The 20197-nt window shown below is 34.6% G+C and overlaps 1 protein-coding gene across 1 annotated transcript in view; it reads right to left on the bottom strand.

The window, feature by feature from the left end:
• Positions 1-20197, bottom strand: part of COL24A1 (collagen type XXIV alpha 1 chain) — a 380712-nt gene that overhangs the window by 183265 nt on the left and 177250 nt on the right. The window contains exon 20 of the mRNA XM_074221770.1: positions 6538-6591. Coding sequence (XP_074077871.1) covers positions 6538-6591 — 54 coding nt within the window. The remainder of the gene's footprint in view (positions 1-6537; positions 6592-20197) is intronic.

Below are 20197 nucleotides of genomic sequence, written 5' to 3'. Positions count from 1 at the left end.
TAATCATATTAACTATCCTATTTTAAAACTTAGTAAAGCATTTAAGAGCAATTTACATGGTCAGCATAATATAAATCAATCATCTTTAAAAAATAAGAAAATATGGATATGCAGGAGATAATAGATCGTGGGAAGAACACTGGCTTGAATGAAAGAATGTGGATTCAAATCTTAATTCTGATACTAACTTTATGAACTTAGATCACTTAAACTACCTGTGTCTCATTTTCCTTAGTGTAAAATGAGGAAGTCTTAACTAGATGACCTCAAAAGTCTATCTACAGGTCAATAATTCCATAACAACAACAGTAACAGGAGATCCACAGCAGCAAAAACTCTTTATTTTTATTCTTGGTAGTTTTTTTATACATTACTGAAAGCAGTATCAGTTTAAAGATAATTTTTTTTTCAAGGTTTTTGAAAGGCAATGGGGTTAAGTGGCTTGCCCAAGGCCACACAGCGAGGTAATTACTAAGTGTCTGAGGCAGGATTTGAACTCAGGTCCTCCTGCCTCCAGGGCTGGTGCTCTATCCACTGCACCACCTAGCCCCGCCCCCAGATAAATTTTTAATAGAGGAACAAAAGTTCCTTCATCACCTTAAAATATTGTCTTTTTTCTTTTAGAGCCTTTTGAGCTATAAAACAAAATCAACACGCTTTAAATAATAGCTAACACTTTAAGCTTTGCAAAACACTTGACATATTATCCCATTTATCCTTAGCAAAAAATCAATTAGGTTCCAGTTTCTTGTCTTGATTAGCTTAAATAAGTATATTTATTTAACAATGCCGGCCAGAACTCCTAGTGATTCAAGATCGGCACATGATTTCACACCTATCACCTCATTTGATGCTCACAACATGTGAGAATGGTAATGCTATTAGCCCCACTTTTCAGATGAGAAAACTGAGCCTGAGAGTAGTCAAATGATATGTTCAGAGTTATCTGGTTAGTAAATATTTGAGTCAAGATCTGAATCTAAATCTTTCTGTCTCTAAGATCAGTGTTTTATAGTTTGTATCATCTAGCTATCTGAATACATTCAAACAATAAGGCTAGTTTTTTTAAAAGAACATTTAGTATGCACCATTAGTATACACCTCTAAAATTCTCCTCTTGTACTGCATCATAGCAGAGAGATGAAACTGAGTTAAGAGCTACTCCAACAGAACATAAATTCTAACAGGACCTACCAAGCTACATTATATTAGAAATTCATGGCATTCAACCTTAATCAGGTTTTCATTGCTAAAATGGTCCTTTTCTTCCCTAAATGATTTTCTATCTCACTGCATAGAAGCTATTCCAAGTTTTCTTTTCTTCTCTAAATATAGTCATTTCTTTCCTTCCATCACTCTTCTCCTCCACCTTCAGTTCCTTTGATTCTTACTTCAATGAAAACAATTGAATCCTTTTATGAAGAGCTATCTTCCCCCTCTTTCCTCTATCTCAGAACCCACTGATGTTCTTATATTATCTCTTCCTTTCTCCCAGTATCTGACAATAAGATGATCCTTTTCTTTGCCAAGGCTAAACTCCTCCACCTATGCCTTTTCCAGCAGATTGCATCCTTAATTTTCTCCCTCTCTTGTATCTTCAACTTCTCCCTATCAACTGGAATCTTTCCTTACTGCCTTCAAATACACTCAAAGCTCCTTAAAAATTCTTCAAAAGACTCAACTATCTTTTCAAGCTATCGTCCTATATCTCATTTCCCTTTTTAAAGCAAAACTACTTGGAAGCAAGTTACTGCCTCCTCTTCTCTCATTTACTTCTCACCACTTTGCATTCTTGCTTTTGATCTAATCACTCAAGTGATTGCTCTTCAAATTTACTGAGGATCTTTTAATTAATAGTCTTTTCTCAGAACAAATCCTTCTTCTGTGCTCCATTTGACACTGTTGATGATCATCTCCTCCTAACTACTCTCTCTTGAGGTTTCCAGGACACCGCTCTTTCTTGGTTCACCTACTCTAACTTTCTGACATTATAGTCTCTTTTGCTGACTCATTATTCATATCCCAGTTCCTAATTATGGATATTTCCCAAGGTTCTTTTCTGAACTCTTTTCTTTTCTCCTTCCATACTCTCTTTTTCTCAGTAATATTTTTAATTTCTATGGGTTTAATTGCCATCTATATGCAGAGAAACCAATTTAAAGGTCAAGAGATTCCTGCAGCAGCTGGACCATCACTAATAGACCTATTTCCTATCAGATCAGATCATGAATGATTCTGGTAAATGCAAGTGAAAAGAGTGTCTTTGTACAACATTCCTCTCTCTAAAATAGACATAATTGTGAAAGTCATGTATATGTACATACATGTATAATGTATGTGCCAATGTGGTCAATCTTTGATTTCAAGGACAAATGTCATCATATTTAGAACTCTGTATTAAGCGCCAATCTCTCTATCAAATTTCAGTCCCATTATAAACTGCCTATTGGATATTTCAATCTAAATGTCCCAAAGATGTTTTAAATTCAAGAAGCCTAAAACTGAATTCATTATCTTTTTTTCCCAATCTTTCCTTATTTTCTTTTTTTTTATTTTAAGGTTTTTTTTTTTTTTTTTGCAAGGCAAATGGGGTTAAGTGGCTTGCCTAAGGCCACACAGCTAGGTAATTATTAAGTGTCTGAGACCGGATTTGAACCCAGGTACTCCTGACTCCAGGGCTGGTGCTTTATCCACTGCGCCACCTAGCCGCCCCCTTTTTTTTCCTTTTTTTTTCTGATCTTTCCTTATTTTCATAGAAGGTACCAGCTTCCTTCTAGTATCTTAGGTTTTTCAATTTGGTATGATGCTTGATTCTCATTGTCCCTTGTCCTACCCATCCACATTAGTTGCCAAATATTGTCATTTCCACCATCATTATTTTCTCTATATAATCTTTCCACCTCATTTCAGATCTTCATTATCTCTTGCCTAGATTATTATGTTTCCTAATTAATATCTTTGCTTCAAGTCCCTCTCCATTCAGTTACATCCTACATATTTCTGCCATACTAATTTTCCTTAAACAGAAATATTATCATTTGATACTGATCAATGGCTTTCTATTGCCTTTATGATAAATATAACTATCTCTGCTGTGCTTTTTGAGTCTAATATAATCTTCTCCTAACCCACCTTTCCAGACTCATTGGATATTACTCTCCCTCTAATATTTTACCATCTAAACAAATTGGTCTCTCTGTTCCTCATTCATACTTGAATTGTTATATCCTTGGGGAAATCATTCAACCCTTTTTTGTCCCAGGAAATTTTCTTAGAACATAATGACTTATACTAGGTACAAGGTACTAGGTAATAGTTTTCTCTTGATTCTACTTATTACACTCCGTATTATTTCATGCAAGTCTTATCATGTATTTCTAAAATCAACCAACTCATCATTTCTTATAACACAACAGCATTCCATAACAATTATATACCACAATGTGACAAGATCTCCTCAATTTCCAGTTTTTTTGCCATAACAAAGAGAGCTCCTATAAATATTTTAGAACATATAAATTATTTTTTCTTTTTCCCTAATCACCTTAGGAAACAGTCTTAATAGTAGTACTGCTGGGTCAAAGTACTACATGGTAGCCTTTTCTAGGGTAGGATGGGAGGGGGAGAAAAAATACTCAAAAGAAAACAAAAGAAAAAAGCACAAAAAAGATCACTTTGGAAATGATCTGTAATATGTGTTTCATAACTTTCTCAAAAAAGTCAACAGTATGAAATATAAATTCATGGTTTTATATTTAATCATTTTAATATTGGGCTGGGAACATAGAAATATCTTTTTTGCCTCTTTGTATTTAAGCTAAAAAATGAATTTTTAAAAAAAGTAGTTGTAGATCTTTAGGTAGAGGAAGAGTCCTCTGCCCAACAATAAAATGAACAAAAACAAAATCAAACCCAAATCCTATACAAACAAAGGTGTCATCTTTCTAGATACAAAGTAAATAAATCAAAGAACATGGGGCCTGATCATTGTAATCATACTTGTAATCATAATTGTAATCTGTTAAGAGCGAGTACCCTATTTATTTAAAATATTTCATTTTCCCACAATTATATGCAAAACTTTTCAAAAATGTGGGTATAGGAAAAAAATTCATTTTGTTAACAACTTTAACATCTGAATCAAGTGACCATTATTTTCATTGTTCTTCCTCTGAGGTCTCAAGCTTGAAATTGGGAGGGGCAGTGAGGTAGACGACTTTAAACCATATTGAATTCCGTAGAAAAACAACACTTCTTTTTAATTGATTATAGTCTGCCCCAAATCAGTTTGTTGAGTTTCTATCCATTTCTACCACTCTTTGCTCTTGGAAGGATATCTTTCTAGATACTTAATTGGAATTATACTTCTGGGAAAAAGAGTAGGAAGCTTTAGAAAGAGCCACTAAAAAAGGCAGAAGTGGATAAATAGTTAAAATAAAAAACTATAGAGAATTCTTCAAATCACTAGACTATTGGAGAATAAGTTCTAATGCTGAATATTTCTTTATTCAAGCAGTTATTCCCTGTTTAGCATAAGAAGCTACAAAGAGAAACTTCTGGGATTGGGTAACTTTCCATCTCAAATGCAAGCTACCAATTTTTCTTTAGATCAGATTGCCTAAAGCAGTTCCAGTGTTCCAAAGAAAGAATGTACAGTTTTGGAAAACCAGATAATTCATTTATTAAATGATTCTTGGAGTCTTAGATTGTGACTACAGACTTTTTTTGACTTTAGTTTATTTAAATAGAATTTTAAAAAGTTATTACTAACTTATAAGAGATGGCTAGACACCACAGAAGAAAAGATGAAAAAAATTTCACAATCCCTGCCCTCAAGGGGTTTACAATCCTAAGAGGAACTTCATAGCTATTTTCCTTTTAATCTCAGAAACCTGTATATGAGAGGCTACATGATATAATGGAAGTCACGGAATCAGAAGACCTGTATTGAATTTCTGCTTCTTATCCTTAAAACTATGTGACTTTAGGCAAGTCAACTAACTTCTGTTAGCCTCCATTTTAAAATGGAGATGACCCTATACATCCTACTTTCATCTTAGGGTTGAAGTATCAGGTATGTGTATGCACTTAGCAAAATGACATAAATGTAAGACATTATAACATTATGTGAGGCACTGGGTATTAAAGTCAAAAGATGTATGGTGTTGGGAAAAATACACCAGACTGGGGTTCAGCATACCTGGGTTCTAGTCCTGGCTCTGTCATTTACTAGCCTTGTGACCTTGGATAAGTCCCTTCATCTTTTTGGCCTCAGTTTCCTTATCTGAAAAATGAGGGGGAGTGTCAGACACAGTGATGTCTAAAGTCTCTGAAAGCTCCAAGAGTCTATAATACTAAATGTTTGAATAGTAAAGCTTTATTTTGATATGTCTAAAAAATTTAAAAGTTCTTTTGACTGTCAAGACAATATTTCCTATGAATTTTCAAAAAACTATCATAAATATTAGAGGGAGAGTAATATATGCGGGCGATAGCTTGAAAATATTTAGTAAGCACTGTATAAATGTTAGCTATTATTATGGTTTTTATGATTATCTTCATTCATGGGAGTGGGAGTTCATATTCCACAATTGATTCCATCAGATTTTGACAAATCTTAAATGAGAATGTTATTAAAGTTATTTTTTTAAATTTTATTTATTTAAGACAATGGAGTTAAGTGGCTTGCCCAAGGTCACACAGCTAGGCAATTATTAAGTGTCTGAATCCAAATTTGAACTCAGGTCCTCCTGACTCCAAGGTCAGTGCTCTATCCACTGCGTCTCCAGCTGCCCCTACTGAACTTATTAAAAGAAAATTGTGGAAGTTTTTTCCCCTAATTGTCTTCCATTTTTAGCAAGCATTAAACTCATTGGCTATTATCCAAATACACATTTTGATCCTAGGAATGAAGCAAATGAGATAGAGGATATAATTGCTTCTCTATTTATCTGTGTTGCTTAGATAATCTACAGTATGGAAAGGGAAAAAATGCTTAGATCTAATTATTTTTGCTATCAACTAAAAAATATGGGAAATGAAGAATGCTTAAGCTGAATTGTTTTAGATAGCTACCAGTGCCCATTTCTTAGTTATGGAGCAGGTCCAGATCACTGAGGACATGATTTTATTTTCTATTGTTTCAGTTACTGCTGGCTGGATTATTTTCATATTTTACTTCTCCTACCTGGCCCATTAGATTCTAGAAGATTGACTTTCCTAATCTGCAAATTTGGCAGTCCTAAATATCAAACTGAGAACAATCCTTTCCACTTACCTCGACTTTACAGATTTAGAATGTGCTTTGAATTAAGGGCAACCATAAGATAATTGGACTTTTAAATTGCTCCTTACACATCTTGCTTCAAGATGTAAAATTTTTTAAATGGTTCACAGACACTATTTATTTTTATAAGTTGTAAAGGAATATTCTCCCATCTTCATCATGCTGGAGAACAGAAGACTTGAACATCAGTTTTTATTACTTCCAAGTTATAATATAATAAAAATTCCCAATAATAGACATTTTTGTTTTACCTTTGGTCCTTCAGGGCCATTTTGCCCAGGAATGCCAATATCTCCAGGAAAACCCTAAGGAAAAAAAATATAAAAGTAACATATTACATGCAGAACTATCTTTTTTCTGAAAAAAAAAACCCACAAATCTGATAGGCATCTCAGAATTCCCTTTAGATTTTCAAAGGCCAAGATCATTAAAATAAGCTCTACCTCTTGAACATATGATATCTGGGACCTTTATTTCTTTGCAATTTACATTGTTGGTGGGAATATTCACATAGATGAGATCACAGAAACTGAGGAATAATTACTCCATTGAAAAAGCCAACAAATTTTGGAACCATGTTTAAGTTCAGTCAATGACTTGAAGGTTTTTTCCCTCACTTTTCAAATATCACATTCTATTTTACTCCAACAAGTCTTGCGTCAATGCCTTATATGTAATTCTGGATTCTCAAAGGTGATGTCAATTGTGTCACAAGTTCTGACTTCTTTCAAGCTGGAAAGACTTTGAATATGGATCCAATGATCTGTGTGACTATGGTTTCAGTAGCAGTCTAGTTAAATTTGCAGTAATAATAGTACCAATCTGACTTCTGGATGAAATCATAGTCATTCTTGAAAACTTTCATAGTCTTAACAAGGTTGTAATTTGCAACAATGAAGAAAGGATGATGACAGAATCCATGAATTATTGAAGGTATATAGTTATGTTCCTTTATGTGTGATGAAAGATACATTTTGTTTGGTTGTGTCATGTTTAGTAAGATAAGACTTGGTAATGTGTGACCCTGGGCAAGTCACTGAACCCTGTTTGCCTCCGTTTTCTCATCTGTAAAATGAGCTAGAGGAAGAAGTGGCAAACCCCTCTATTACCTTTGCTGAGAAAACCCTAAAGAATCAGATGACGGAAATAACTCAATAATAAGAAATCGTTTTAAATCTTGTGTTATACATCATCAGTATGGATTGCTCCACAATGAGATAATCACAGATCTGGACTGACCAGTCAGGACAAGACAACTAGTACTTTTTAAATGACCACAAACAAGCACAGGCAGATGATAGAATGGCAGCTTGGCAGTCAAGAGGACCTGAATTCAAATCTGCCCTCAGACACACATTTGAATGATTCCGGGCAAGTCACTTAACCCTGGATGCCTCAGTTTCTTCATGAGTAAAATGAATTGGAGTAGAAAATAGCAAACAACTCAGGTGTCTTTGCTAAGAGAATCCCCCAAATAGGGTTATGGACCTGACTCAAACTACTCAATTACAACAATCACTATTCACAATATGAAGCATGGGAGATATGAAGCTAGGCAAAAATGATCCTTGCTTTCAAGGAGTTCACAGTCTAATGGGGAGATAGCATGCACACAGTTATGTTTGCAAATTAGACAAATATAAGAAACTGGGAAAGCACTAAGATGAAGAACTGAAAAAGAACGTTTTTGTAGAATATGAAACTAGCTGATAGTTGAAAGAAGCCAAGGAAATGAGAAAGTTCTAGACATGGGAGACATGGAATAAAAATACAGTCAGGAGATGGAGTGTCCTATGTGGGAATGGCTCCCTTATGTGGGGAATGATAAGGAGATCAGTGTTACTGGGTCATAGAATTCATGAGTGGGGAATAAAGTGTAGGAAAACTAGAAAGGGTAAAAAAAGACAACTGAAAAGGTAAAAAGAAGAAATCAGGTTATAAAGAGTTTTGGAAACTAGAGGATTTTTTTTTTTGGTAGGGCAAATGGGGTTAAGTGGCTTGCCCAAGGCCACAAGCTAGGTAATTATTAAGTGTCTGAGACTGGATCTGAACCCAGGTACTCCTGACTCCAAGGCCACAGGTGTCCACTATGCCACCTAGCCGCCCCTTAAACTAGAGGATTTTTAAATTTGATCCAGAAGATAATAGGGAACCTATAGGCTAGGTTTATTGAATAGTGGAGTAATAGGTACTTTAGGAAGCTGAGTAGAGGATGGATTGAAGAAGGGAGAAATTTGAGGTAGGAAGACCAACCAGAAAACTTCTGTGATAACCAGGTATTAGATGATGAGGGTCTGCACCAGGCTAGTGACAGTGCCAGAGGAGAGAAGAGGGAATATATAAAATGTTACAAATATGGAAATGATTGGATTTTATACTTGACAGAAACAGAAGAGAGACAAAGAGAATCAGAAACACATTAAAAATAAAGTAGAGGAAAAGATGTGGACTATATTGAAGCAAGGGAATGCACGGCTTAATTATGACTTTTACATTCTTCAAATGGTGACTTGGGATATGAGCTTTATTTCCTAGAAGTTAGCATGAGACAAGAGCTTTTGAAAAAATTAGTTAATCCAGACCACAAGGAACATTTTAAAATTGCTTCTTAAAGAGTGTACTGCTGAGGGTAGCAGACCTAAAATAACACCAGATGAAGCTCTGAAATTTTAAAAGAAGAAACCTCTGTGACTGTCTGGCTTGTATTCTCTTTATAAAGGCCCAAAACTAAAATTTTATGCATTTTGTTTAAAAAAAGAAATAAAAGTGAAATGAGAATTATTTCCAGTTGAAGTTTGTGAATGCCCAATGTTCAGCTCAATTAGGTAATTTGCAGGTGACTTTCACATTTTGTAATGAAAATAGGAATCTAGTATCTAGCAATAAGAAAAATCAAGAGGCTGGAAAGGGAATTCTGGGAGTTGAGATTTAATAACTGGACACAAAATTTTGTCTCCAAATTCAGACTGGCAATGAAAATCCTTCTCTTCCATTTGAGAAAAAAGCTATTGAAAGGTCACTGTCTTCAAATTGCTAATAGTTGGTACATTTCAACAAATAACTGACAAAATTTTAAAAAGATGAAAAACTTCCTCTTGGATTTACCTTTCTGGTAAAAGTAAAAGCTCTTGCTATATATCAATACTACTGCCAAGGTTCACTTCATCCCTGATACCTTTCATTTCTAAGTTCTGAAAAAGAAGATAATGTTGCTGAATGGCTTGGAAAAGAAGGATTTGAGATGATTTTAAACGATAAATGAAATTCTCCAAATAATTTTGAATATTTTATAGTTACAAAGATCAAAGATTAAATGAAGAGAAAAGAAACTGGGGAGAAATTGAAACAATTGGAGGGAAGTCACAAGCTGAAGAAAGAGAAAAGTTTATGAAGGAGGAAAAGGATTGAGAAAGATGCAAAGAGGAGAAGCATGTTATTGAAGAAAGGGAAGTGTTAATAAAAAAAAGCAAAATAAATTGGTAAGATAAAGCAAGACATTAGTGAGATAAAAATAGAGGAAGTAGGGTATGGCTCTTAAACTGAGAGATAATAGAAAAGACTAAATATGTCAATGAAGTGATAGGGCATGAGCTATAAATATAGTGGGACAATTTGAAAGACAAGGACCGAGGACCTCTATTAGTATGAATTTTGCAATCATTTGCATTGAGTATGCAGTCATGGCTGAGGAGCCTAGGTCTGGCAAATCACCTTAGTATAAGAATTATGAGCTCCTGTAGATTAAGCCAATTGGGTATCTAAACTAAACTTGATACTAATATTGTGAACCCTTAGGAGCCCCTCCTCATTGCTAAGGATAAACAAAACAACTCAGATTCGAAATGGACCCAGTCAAACTTCCCATGCCAATAAGATGTGGAATTTGACCTGTGAATGGATGCATTTCCAGTATGGGTGAGATATAGAAACCCAGTCACTATATTAAATGTTTTAAATTTTTCTATCCTTTCTCAAAACTCCCATAGCACCACACTCCCAGCCCTCCCAGCCTCACCCCCAAAATTGACATTCTTGGGGACCTCTTTTTCTCCCTTTCTCTTCTAACGTGTGTCATACATCTTCTTTTACTATCTTCCATTTCACTCCTATTTAAGATGAAGAGGTGATCCTTTTCCTTTAGAAAGAACAGTTAAAATTGAGTGATGAAGTCAAAAGTCATATTGCATAGGGTTGAGATGAGGAGAGACAGAGTAGGGGTACTGAGTTTGAATGCTTTTTAGAAAGAGAAGATAGAGGACAACAGCTACTAGGGATAATACTAAATTGTAAGGGAGGAATATCCACACTCTGCTTTGATCAATCAGCAGACTATGTAAATATTTTAAAATGTTCAAATAAAATTAAACCTTCTCATCCCTTTATCAAAAATATTCTTCTGTGATTGAGTCGAGAAAGAAATTGTTTACTAGCTAATCTAGCCAACTGCAGTCCTTGGGAGTTTTAAAGATATGAGAAACTTGAAGGTGATCTATCAAAAGATGAGCCATCCCAGTGGGAAAGGACTCTAAGTTGAGAAGGAATTGTTCTTGTGGGCACAGGGCAGGAGCGAGTTGTCATCTCTCACTGTTCTCTTCTTTGATCAAGACATTTATCCAGCTACGGGGAGAGACACTTACTTGAGAAAGCAACAGTTATATTGAGGAAGGGGGGGGGAAAAGAGAGAGAGACAGAGGGAAAGATTAAAGTGTGAGAGAGATAGAGATAGATGGATAGATAGATAAGATAGAGACAGACAGACATAGAAACAGAGATGGTGAGACAGAAAGAGATGAGACAGAGACATAAAACACACAGAGAGAGAGAGAGAGAGAGAGAGAGAGAGAGAGAGAGAGAGAGAGAGAGAGAGAGAGAGAGAGATGCAGAAACAGAGAGGCAATGAGACAGGGAGAGAGACATTATGAGACAAAGAGAGACAGGGAGATAGAGACTGGCCGAGACAGAGACAGAGATGGAGATCTTGAGTGCAAACTTGGATCAAAATGGACGCAGAGGAATACAGAAACAATTTCAAGGAGTGTGACGTCTTATACCTTGCTGACTATATATCCTATGAAAGAACCAACTTTGGAGCAGGAGAACTTCTCTTAAGGAGAACTTTATGAAGACACTATAGAGAGGAAAAAAAAAAACTTCCCATAACTATGTGTTGTGAGTTACTGCTTGGCCATATAGTCGACTGGAATTCTAATATTCTAAGAATCTGTGACTTTATCAATGTGGCTACTTCTTCTACTAGCACAGATTACAACCTTCAGGCCAGTCTTTCATGAAGAAATAGGTTGAATAAAACCCTGATGTGGTTGCCAATATTCTCATGTTGTGCATCACCACACTTACATAGGCTGATGAACAGAACATACAACTGCTAGTTTCTAGGCCGATATTGAAGGTCTTTCCAACCTGGCAGGCCCTACTACTGATATATGTCACCAGCATAGTTTTAAAGAAGCCAGTGTCATCTACTTGCCCAGTTAATCCAATGCATGGCATTGGATTTTAATGGTCTTTCAGATATAGTAAATAGTAATATCTAAGAATCAATATTTAATATGTATTTATTGATTTTAATGAATAATTTAAAAATCTTGTGTGGGTATTCTCCCCAAGTGATAAAATTTCATGTGATGCAACAAAAAGGAAGAAAATATAATTCAGAGCTTATGGTCTTAAAAAACTGCCTTAGCATGATTATATTGTAAGATTTTAAAAAATAATTGATAATTTATTTTGAATCCAAATTCTAAATGGAAAATGTTATGCAATCAAGGCATTTTCTTCTTTCAAGGTGGCTCTACATCAAGCCACTGAATCATTATTTGCCAATTTAAACAATTTACAAAGAATTAAGCTATTTTTTACTATTTACAAAATGCTTTCCTATACATTAGCTACTCAGACTAACAATAAGACTGTGAGGTAAGCAGGACAGCAATTATTTCCTCCAAGTTATAAATGAGGAAACTGAGGCTCAAAGAATAGCTTGCCTATGGATACACAGTTTCTAAGTGGAAAAGATAGGACTATATCTCTGAACCATACCAACAATGGGTTGATTTGAGAGGGTCAATAATTGCAAAATCTTTAACTTGGATGCAAAAAAAATCAATTTTGCAACTACAAAAAAAGGAGCCCAAAATATATCTTGGGGCTATCGATGTTCTGCCAGCTCAATGTGAGTCAGTGATCCAATGTGTCAGTCAACAAAAGACAAATACATCTTGGCTGGCATTGAAGTACAGCTCCAATTGTACTCTGGCTTCATGAAACCTCATTTAGAGGTGTTGCAGTTCTGGATGACACAATTAAGTATAATATGGACAATCTAGAGAGCACCAGAGTAGGCCAAGGAGAATAATAAAGTAAAGCCTGTGTCTTCTAAGGATTAGAACATGTTTAGTCTGGAGAATAAGAATCTCAAGGAGAACTGTTTTCAAATACTTGAAGGATGATCATACATTAATTAGACTTGTTCCTTTTGACTTTTGAGGGCAGAACTAGAAATGATAGACCAAAGTTGTAATGGGGCAAATTTAAGTTGGTATCAAGGAAAACTTCCTAACATTAGGCCTGTCCTTAATAGAATTGGTTTTGTGTATTTCTACATAGTCTGGGGCAAAACCATATCTAATTTTCTTCTGCCTTTAAATCAGAAAGAAAAAAATCTAAACGCAGTAAAATCCAAGACTAACAGTGAAATTCCTCCAATTTCAGGGAGACTAAGAGAAAAATATTTCACAGCAAAGCATATTTCATTTTAAGTAAAATAGGAATTTTAATATCTACACTCATCTACATGATTAGAACCCTGAAGAAACTGAAACACAAAATATAGCATCTTCCAAGAATCTTAGGGCCATTTTAACTTTCATAGCTTAAAACTGTCCTAAAGCTTTTGGAAGACCCTATTTTGGTGAAACAGGATAAATTAGTCTAAAGACAGATTAATTTAAAAGTTCTTGTACTTGTGATTAGAGTAGCAATCTGAAAACTGAATTTCACTGTTTTTAGATGTGCACTCACTGAGAGAATAAATGAAAATATCTCAAAAAGTCTTCAAATCGTCTCTCACTGCTCTCTCTCAAAAGTGCAAATGGAGCTATTTCCTTTCATCATATTTAAGTGTAATGATGTCTAGATAATTCACTAGAAGACTAAACTATTGCCACACTTATTTGCAAGAATATTAAAAGAAAACTAAAGTGTTCTTTTGGCTCAATGTCAATTCTGTTAGGAGATTTGATATTACTGATTCACTTGACAGTCTTTCAAGCACTACATCTCTGGCTCCTGAGAGAATGAAAAGGGGTAAACTTGGGTTGTGTTGTTTCTATTTTTTCAAATTCTGGGAACTTATGACAGCATCTGCTAAAACTTTGGTACTCAAGCTTTGGTTTGTAAATTTGACTATGCATTAGGTTCCCAAAACTCCTATTAATGGAGTCACTACCGAGTCACCCAAATCACCTCTAGCCAACAGATGTGAAGGTCACAAAGCTGAAACCACATTTATCTAGAGTTTTTTTTCTGAAAAAACTAAACCATAACCTCAACTGTTGGGTCAGTAACTTCAGGCATCTGCTCCATGGCAGAAATTTATAATAGTCCCTGACCCTGGAACAAGGTGAAGAATTGATTTATTTTCATCTTTTTTCTCCTCCCTTTTAAAATATTGTAGGAGAGAAATGATTAAAAGAGCACTGAAATGGGAGTCAGAAAGCTAGAGGCAATTCATATTTGAAGCTGTCATAATTGGACAAATAAAGAATTCCTGAAATACTTGCCTATAATTTTGCAATAATTCAAATGAATACTAGTTAAAATTATAATTATGAAAATGTAATAATTTATTTCAACCCCATGAAAGTAGGTACTACCTATAAAATAATTTTTCACTAATAATAATAAATTTGATCAATAATAAACTTGCAGCTAAGAGTTTCCTGAGGTCAGTTTATTAGCTAGTTGAGCTTTGCCTCAGTTTCCTCATCTGTAAAATGAGCTGGAGAAAGAAATGACAAACTACTAGTATCTTTGCCAAGAAAACACAACTAAAAATGACTTAATAATAGCATATACATTTGCACTAATCAGAACCTAGAACTTTGAGGCTGCAAAACACTTGACAAACTCTGAATCATCTGAAATATATAACAACCTTGTGAAATAGTTGTTATCAACTTTCTCATATGGCATATGGTGAAAATGAGCATTAGCAGGGTAAAGTATGTTATCTGGGAGCAGCACAGTTTCGGGACTGAGTATGATTCCAATCCGTGTCTGTCTGACTGCCAGTCCTGAGCGTTCCCCATTTTGTAGAACCACTTCTATGTGGCCCTATCTTTTGGTGATAGTCATTTTGTGAGTCTCAGTTTCCTCATCTGTAATCCCTATCCTGTCTACCTCTAAGCCCTGTTGTGAGTCTCATGAGCTAACATATAGGAAAACATCTTGGTAATACTAAAGCACACTATGATTAATTGTTGTTTCAAATTGGCAGGGAATGTTTCAGTTATATAATTGAAAGAAGAAAATGCTTTGCTTGCATAACACCTCCGATTTAGAGTTGGATTCAAAAGAATTAGTGATTTATATTTAAAAAACTTATAAAATATTACAATTAATTTAAGCTAAGGCAATTTTTAAAAGATAATTGTCATTTCAGTGATTCTTTGTGACCCATATGAAGGCATTCTTGGTAAAGATCCTGGAATACTTTGCCATTTCCTTTTCCAGTTCCTTTTTTTCTGATGGAGAACTGAAGTGAACACGGTCAAATGACTTGCCCAAGATCACACACAGCTATTAAGTGTCTGAGACCAGATTTGAACTCAAGAAGATGAGTCTTTCTGATTCCAAGCCCAGTGCTCTATCTAATGAACCACCTAGCCATCTCTTCCTATTCTCACTTCCTATTCTCCTTTCTTTTCTATAGTTATTCACTCTGGGATCCAATATTACAATCAGTCTTTCTCTTTCATGCAATATTTAGTTTAAAATTTTCAAAGCATCAAAGTTAATTCAAAGGCTGCAAACTGGGTTATTTCACAAATATGAAATAATTTATAACAAACAGAATATAAAACAATATGTGAAATAATTTAGTTAATATAATATAATTAACATGACATATAATATGATTATATCACATGATTTAATATACTACAGTACAATGTGTTATATATAGCATGATATGATATGATGTGATATGATATGATTAATATATAAGGGGAAAGCAGACTCTGGGCAAAAGAACTAGGTTTGCTCAATTCGATAAACATTTTAAAGAATACTTTTTAGTGTTATCTCTTTTTACACCACTTACATTATTTCTTCTGCTTTCTCCAACCAGTCAACCCAAGTAACAAAGATTTTAAAAAGACAGAAGAAAAAAATTTGGCAAAAACCAGCATGCAGTGTTGTATGTCAATTCAGCAAACACTTAGTATTTCTAAGATACTGCGCTTAGTGCTCAGGAAACAAGGATGGAACTAAAATTAATTTAAGTCCTTAGGTTCCTCTACTTGCTACTTATGCAAATTAGGACAAATCCTTTGACCCCTTTGAACCTCGGCCTCTCCATGTGAGGAGCCTATACTAGGTGGCTTCTTAAGGTATCTGCCATTGCTTAAATATTATATCTATCTTCTATTTTTCTGTACTCAGAGTGCCTAACTCAGGACTATGTCAAATAAAGCACGATGATCCTAACTATTGGACGATCTTAATTGGATAGTTAAATTTCCAATGACACGTTTTAAAAAGTTGTCTTCCCTAAGAACTAACTGTAAGGGGACTAATGCAGTATGGACTGTCTTTTTTCCAAGAACAGATAAGAATGCATGTGTTTATTTGTATTGCATCCAAGGAGAGGGGCTTTTTTAGAGTGGGAAAAGTTGGTTTGAGAGATGTATTCCCAGAATTCAGTTACAGGACTTAGTTCTCTGGCAATTGTAGAAATGCTTGACATGTCAGTAATGTGCTGAGTCTAGAAGGAAAGTAATAAAAAAAGCTTTAATATGATTTTGTTGAGTGAAGATAATTTATCTAAGAATTGATGCCAAAAATACTAAAAAAGGATACTAGTAATAAATTTCCTTCCATAAACTTAAAAGAAAGAAAGAACATATAAATTTCAAAAGAGGGAGCTATTCTATTTTCAGAGACAATCATGAATGCAAAAATGCTATTTTTCAGTTTGAGAACAAAAATAAAAGTTTCTTTCTAGGTATCTGGCTCATCCTTCATTTGCTATTTAGATTTTTTTTAACCATGATTTATGGTGGAATATTTGGTGGTTTAAAGTGGTACATTTGGTCATTGCTACTCAGGTATCTTTTTTCCTTCCAAAACAAAAAAACAAATAGCAGCTGAATTCCATAGGCATACCTTCCAGAAAACACAACTGAGACAAATCATATCCAAAGAGAGATGAAACTCGAATTCCTTACTATAAGTATCTATTATCCAAATGTACCCTATTTGCATATTATCTTTACAATGCTTTTGGAATAATTTCTGTGAGAAATTCTAAAACAATTTGAAAGTCTATTTTTGAATATGTTACAAAAATAGTTTATGATTTAAAATAAAATTATTCTGACAATATACTTGTATGTTAATTCAATTCGACATGCTAGATCACCTTCTCAACATCCTTGTGCCAGTCACTTAATGACCTCAGCTCATGAACTCTTCTTTCCCAAGAAATTCAGTACTTGATACAGTTTACATTTCTACCTCAATCCCTCCCTTTATACTTGTGGACTTCCACATACAGTTCAATGTTTCCTTAAATATGCTGGTTTCCGACACAATAATCTCTTCATCTCTTCAACTTTCATTCCACTTCAGTCACCAACTACACAGGGATAGTCATGCCCTTCATCTATTCATTATTCTAAAAATATACTAATTCCACAATAACTTTAAATTTCCTTTAACTGATTAGAGTGTTTCTTTTGATTGTGTTCACTTAAAAGTTTATCACGGGGCAGCTAGGTGGCACAGTGAATAAAGCACCAATCCTGGAATCGGGGGGACTTGAGTTCAAATTTGACCTTAGGTGCTTAAATATTTACCTAGCTGTGTTACCTTGGGAAGTCACTTAACCCCATTGCCTTGCAAAAAAAAAAAAAAAAAACAGAAAAAAAAGTTTACCACAAGGGGTCTACTTTAGACTCCAGAGGCTTTCTTACCTTTCTTCTGATCTCAAAAGGGATATTTTGGATGAATCTTTGTTATCTTTGAAACTCACCAAATGACTGCTCCATCATCTCTTCCTATTTTATTTTTCCTTGATAAAATCTTCTATTCCTTCTTCTTAAAAGAAATTTATTGCTTATATTTTGCAACTTCTAAAGACCTACCACATACATCTCCATTTTCTGTTTTAGTTCTTTAAAGACTGTTGTGTTCCATGTCTCAAACCCATAGGGAAACAGAAATACAATGAAGGTCTCAAAATTTGCTCCTTTGCTTCTGGAAGAAACTTGGCATTGTCAAAAGAATTTTATGATTTCTTTCATATAATCCTTTTGCTAACATCTATTTTAAGCCATCCATTTACATTGTCCATCCCAGACAGACATACAGATGTACAAATTCTTTAGCTTTTCCATCCAACTCTGTCATAATCTAGGCAGTAGTCAGTCTTCATTTACTTGATCTTTTGTCTGTGGATGGTCAGGTTAAACTCTTTTGAATGGTCATAGATTTTTTTTTTCCAGGAGATGTTGCAACCAACAGGATGTCATTTGGAGGATCTTCCCAATCACAGGGAATCTCTACTTTAACTTTCATTCTTTGTTGGATCATCTCTGTCACAGTAGCAAACACTTTTGGTGATGATTCAATTTCCTGGTTTCTGTACCATTTGATGTTTATGATCAGACGATTGTTAGGGTAAATTCTGTTAAATCTTTCAAGGAATATTTAATGATTTGAATATTTAGATGGGAAACATCATGTTGAAAAAGAGCCTGTAAGGGGACATTTTGCTCTATTAAATCAAATGCTTTTTTTCCCATTCCTAACCCCCAAACCATTGTAGTGGATAGAGAGCAGTCTTTTTCTGAGGACCTGATCTACTATTGTGTTTCTAGATTTGGAGAGTAAGTCCATAAAAGTTGGACTATCAAGTTTGTTCTCCATAAATGCTGTTTGATCGCCCCTATGAATTTGCAAAAGACTGTGATATCAGTCTAAGTATGGGAGCTCCCTTTAACTTGAGGTTAAAAATAGTATTTTGCAATAATCTTTGTAGGTATTTTTCATTTTTCTTCTGTTTGTCATTCTCCTATTTCTTATTCTTGAATGCTTTTCAGAATAACTTTGCTTGGATGAAACTTTTGTCCAGATTTCTTTTAAACTGGTTTAGCCCTCTTTTGTTTTTCTCTGCTTCATGAAATACTTCTCACAATTTCCCATTCTTCGTCTTTGAGCAAGTAAACATTCTAAATCAATGGGCTACCATCTCTTCCTGCTTGACAAATAAGCCAAGTGTCTGACTGAGGTGATTTCTCAATCCTTTTGATGCTCAAATAATCAGTATCAGTGTTATGTACTTAATTCAGTCCTCATTTTAAAATTGTTTATTCAAATAGTTCAGCACTAAATAGTTTTAATTCTACACCATATCTTTTTCTCATTAGTATTATTTCTTCTGTTTTCTAATTTTGATTTTTTTTCTCTGACAAATCATTTGTCTGACTGGACACACATGATTTAGTGATAAATTCCACATTAATAATGTCTTTTCTATCCATCAAAATGTGATTAGTTTAATTTTTCATGATATTATTGGGTACTTGGCACATTCAGTACCTATCAATGCTAAGTGTTAATGTTATAAAAAGTGAGAGAATTCTGTAGAATCTACAAGTCTTTGACTTCGTTTATTCTCTGTACTATATTTTGTGAGATATCCACTTTTGTACTGCACCAAGTATCAAAGGATATGCTCACTTGATTTGTTGGTTTTAGTAATTTATTCATAGAATTTCCCTTCTGTTGCATTTTCTAAAACTAGGATTGGTTATATTTTTGTAAATACCTATCATAATATGGTAATACGAGTTGACCAAAGTTCCATGAAATAACATTTCTTGTTGTCTTTGAATATATGATGGTTCTTGTCCTTTGTTATTGAAAAAGACCAAAATGACATCACAACATTTGAGAAAAATTACAGTGTATTCAGACTGTGGCTGATCAGGCCAATTCAAGATCAGAATGTTCTACCACAGGTTGGACCCAGATAGTCCATGTGAACACTTAGGGTGAGTCCTCTAAACTTATGGATGTCACGGCTCCTTTGAGATACTTCAATTCTGCCTTCTTCATAGAGGGTAGCCTCCTCATTGATGAGGGCATGCTATACTGGGCAGTCCTGAGTCAGTGTCTCCCATGCTGCACAATCAATTCTAAAATTCTTCAATGAGATCTTCAGGGTGTCTCGGTATGGCTTCTTCTGATCCCCTTGTGAGCATTTGCCCTGTGTGAGTTCTCTACAAAAGTCTTTTTTGTCAAGATACGTCTAACATTCTGTTGCACTCTCTGTAGTAATGTTGGAATGCTAGGCAGTTAAGGTCTAGAAAAGACCCCAGGGTCTGGAATCTTTTCCTGCCATGTGATCTTCAGATTCTTCCTAGGACAATTTAAATGGAGGCAATTCAGTTTCCTGATATGGTGCTGGTAGACTATCCAGGATTCAGAGACATATATCAATGAGGTCAACACAATGGCTCTGTAGACCTATTTTTGTAAATACTTATCATAATATTGGAACATAAACTGACCAAAGTCCCGTGAAATAATGTTTCTTGTTGTTTTGGGCTATTCAATAAAACCAACTATACAACCTGTTTTATAAAATCTTTTCAGGGAGTTATC

Source organism: Macrotis lagotis, chromosome 2 (assembly GCF_037893015.1).
Source record: "Macrotis lagotis isolate mMagLag1 chromosome 2, bilby.v1.9.chrom.fasta, whole genome shotgun sequence".
NCBI classification, from domain to species: Eukaryota; Metazoa; Chordata; class Mammalia; order Peramelemorphia; family Peramelidae; genus Macrotis; species Macrotis lagotis.
This window is presented reverse-complemented; position numbering and strand designations above follow the sequence as displayed.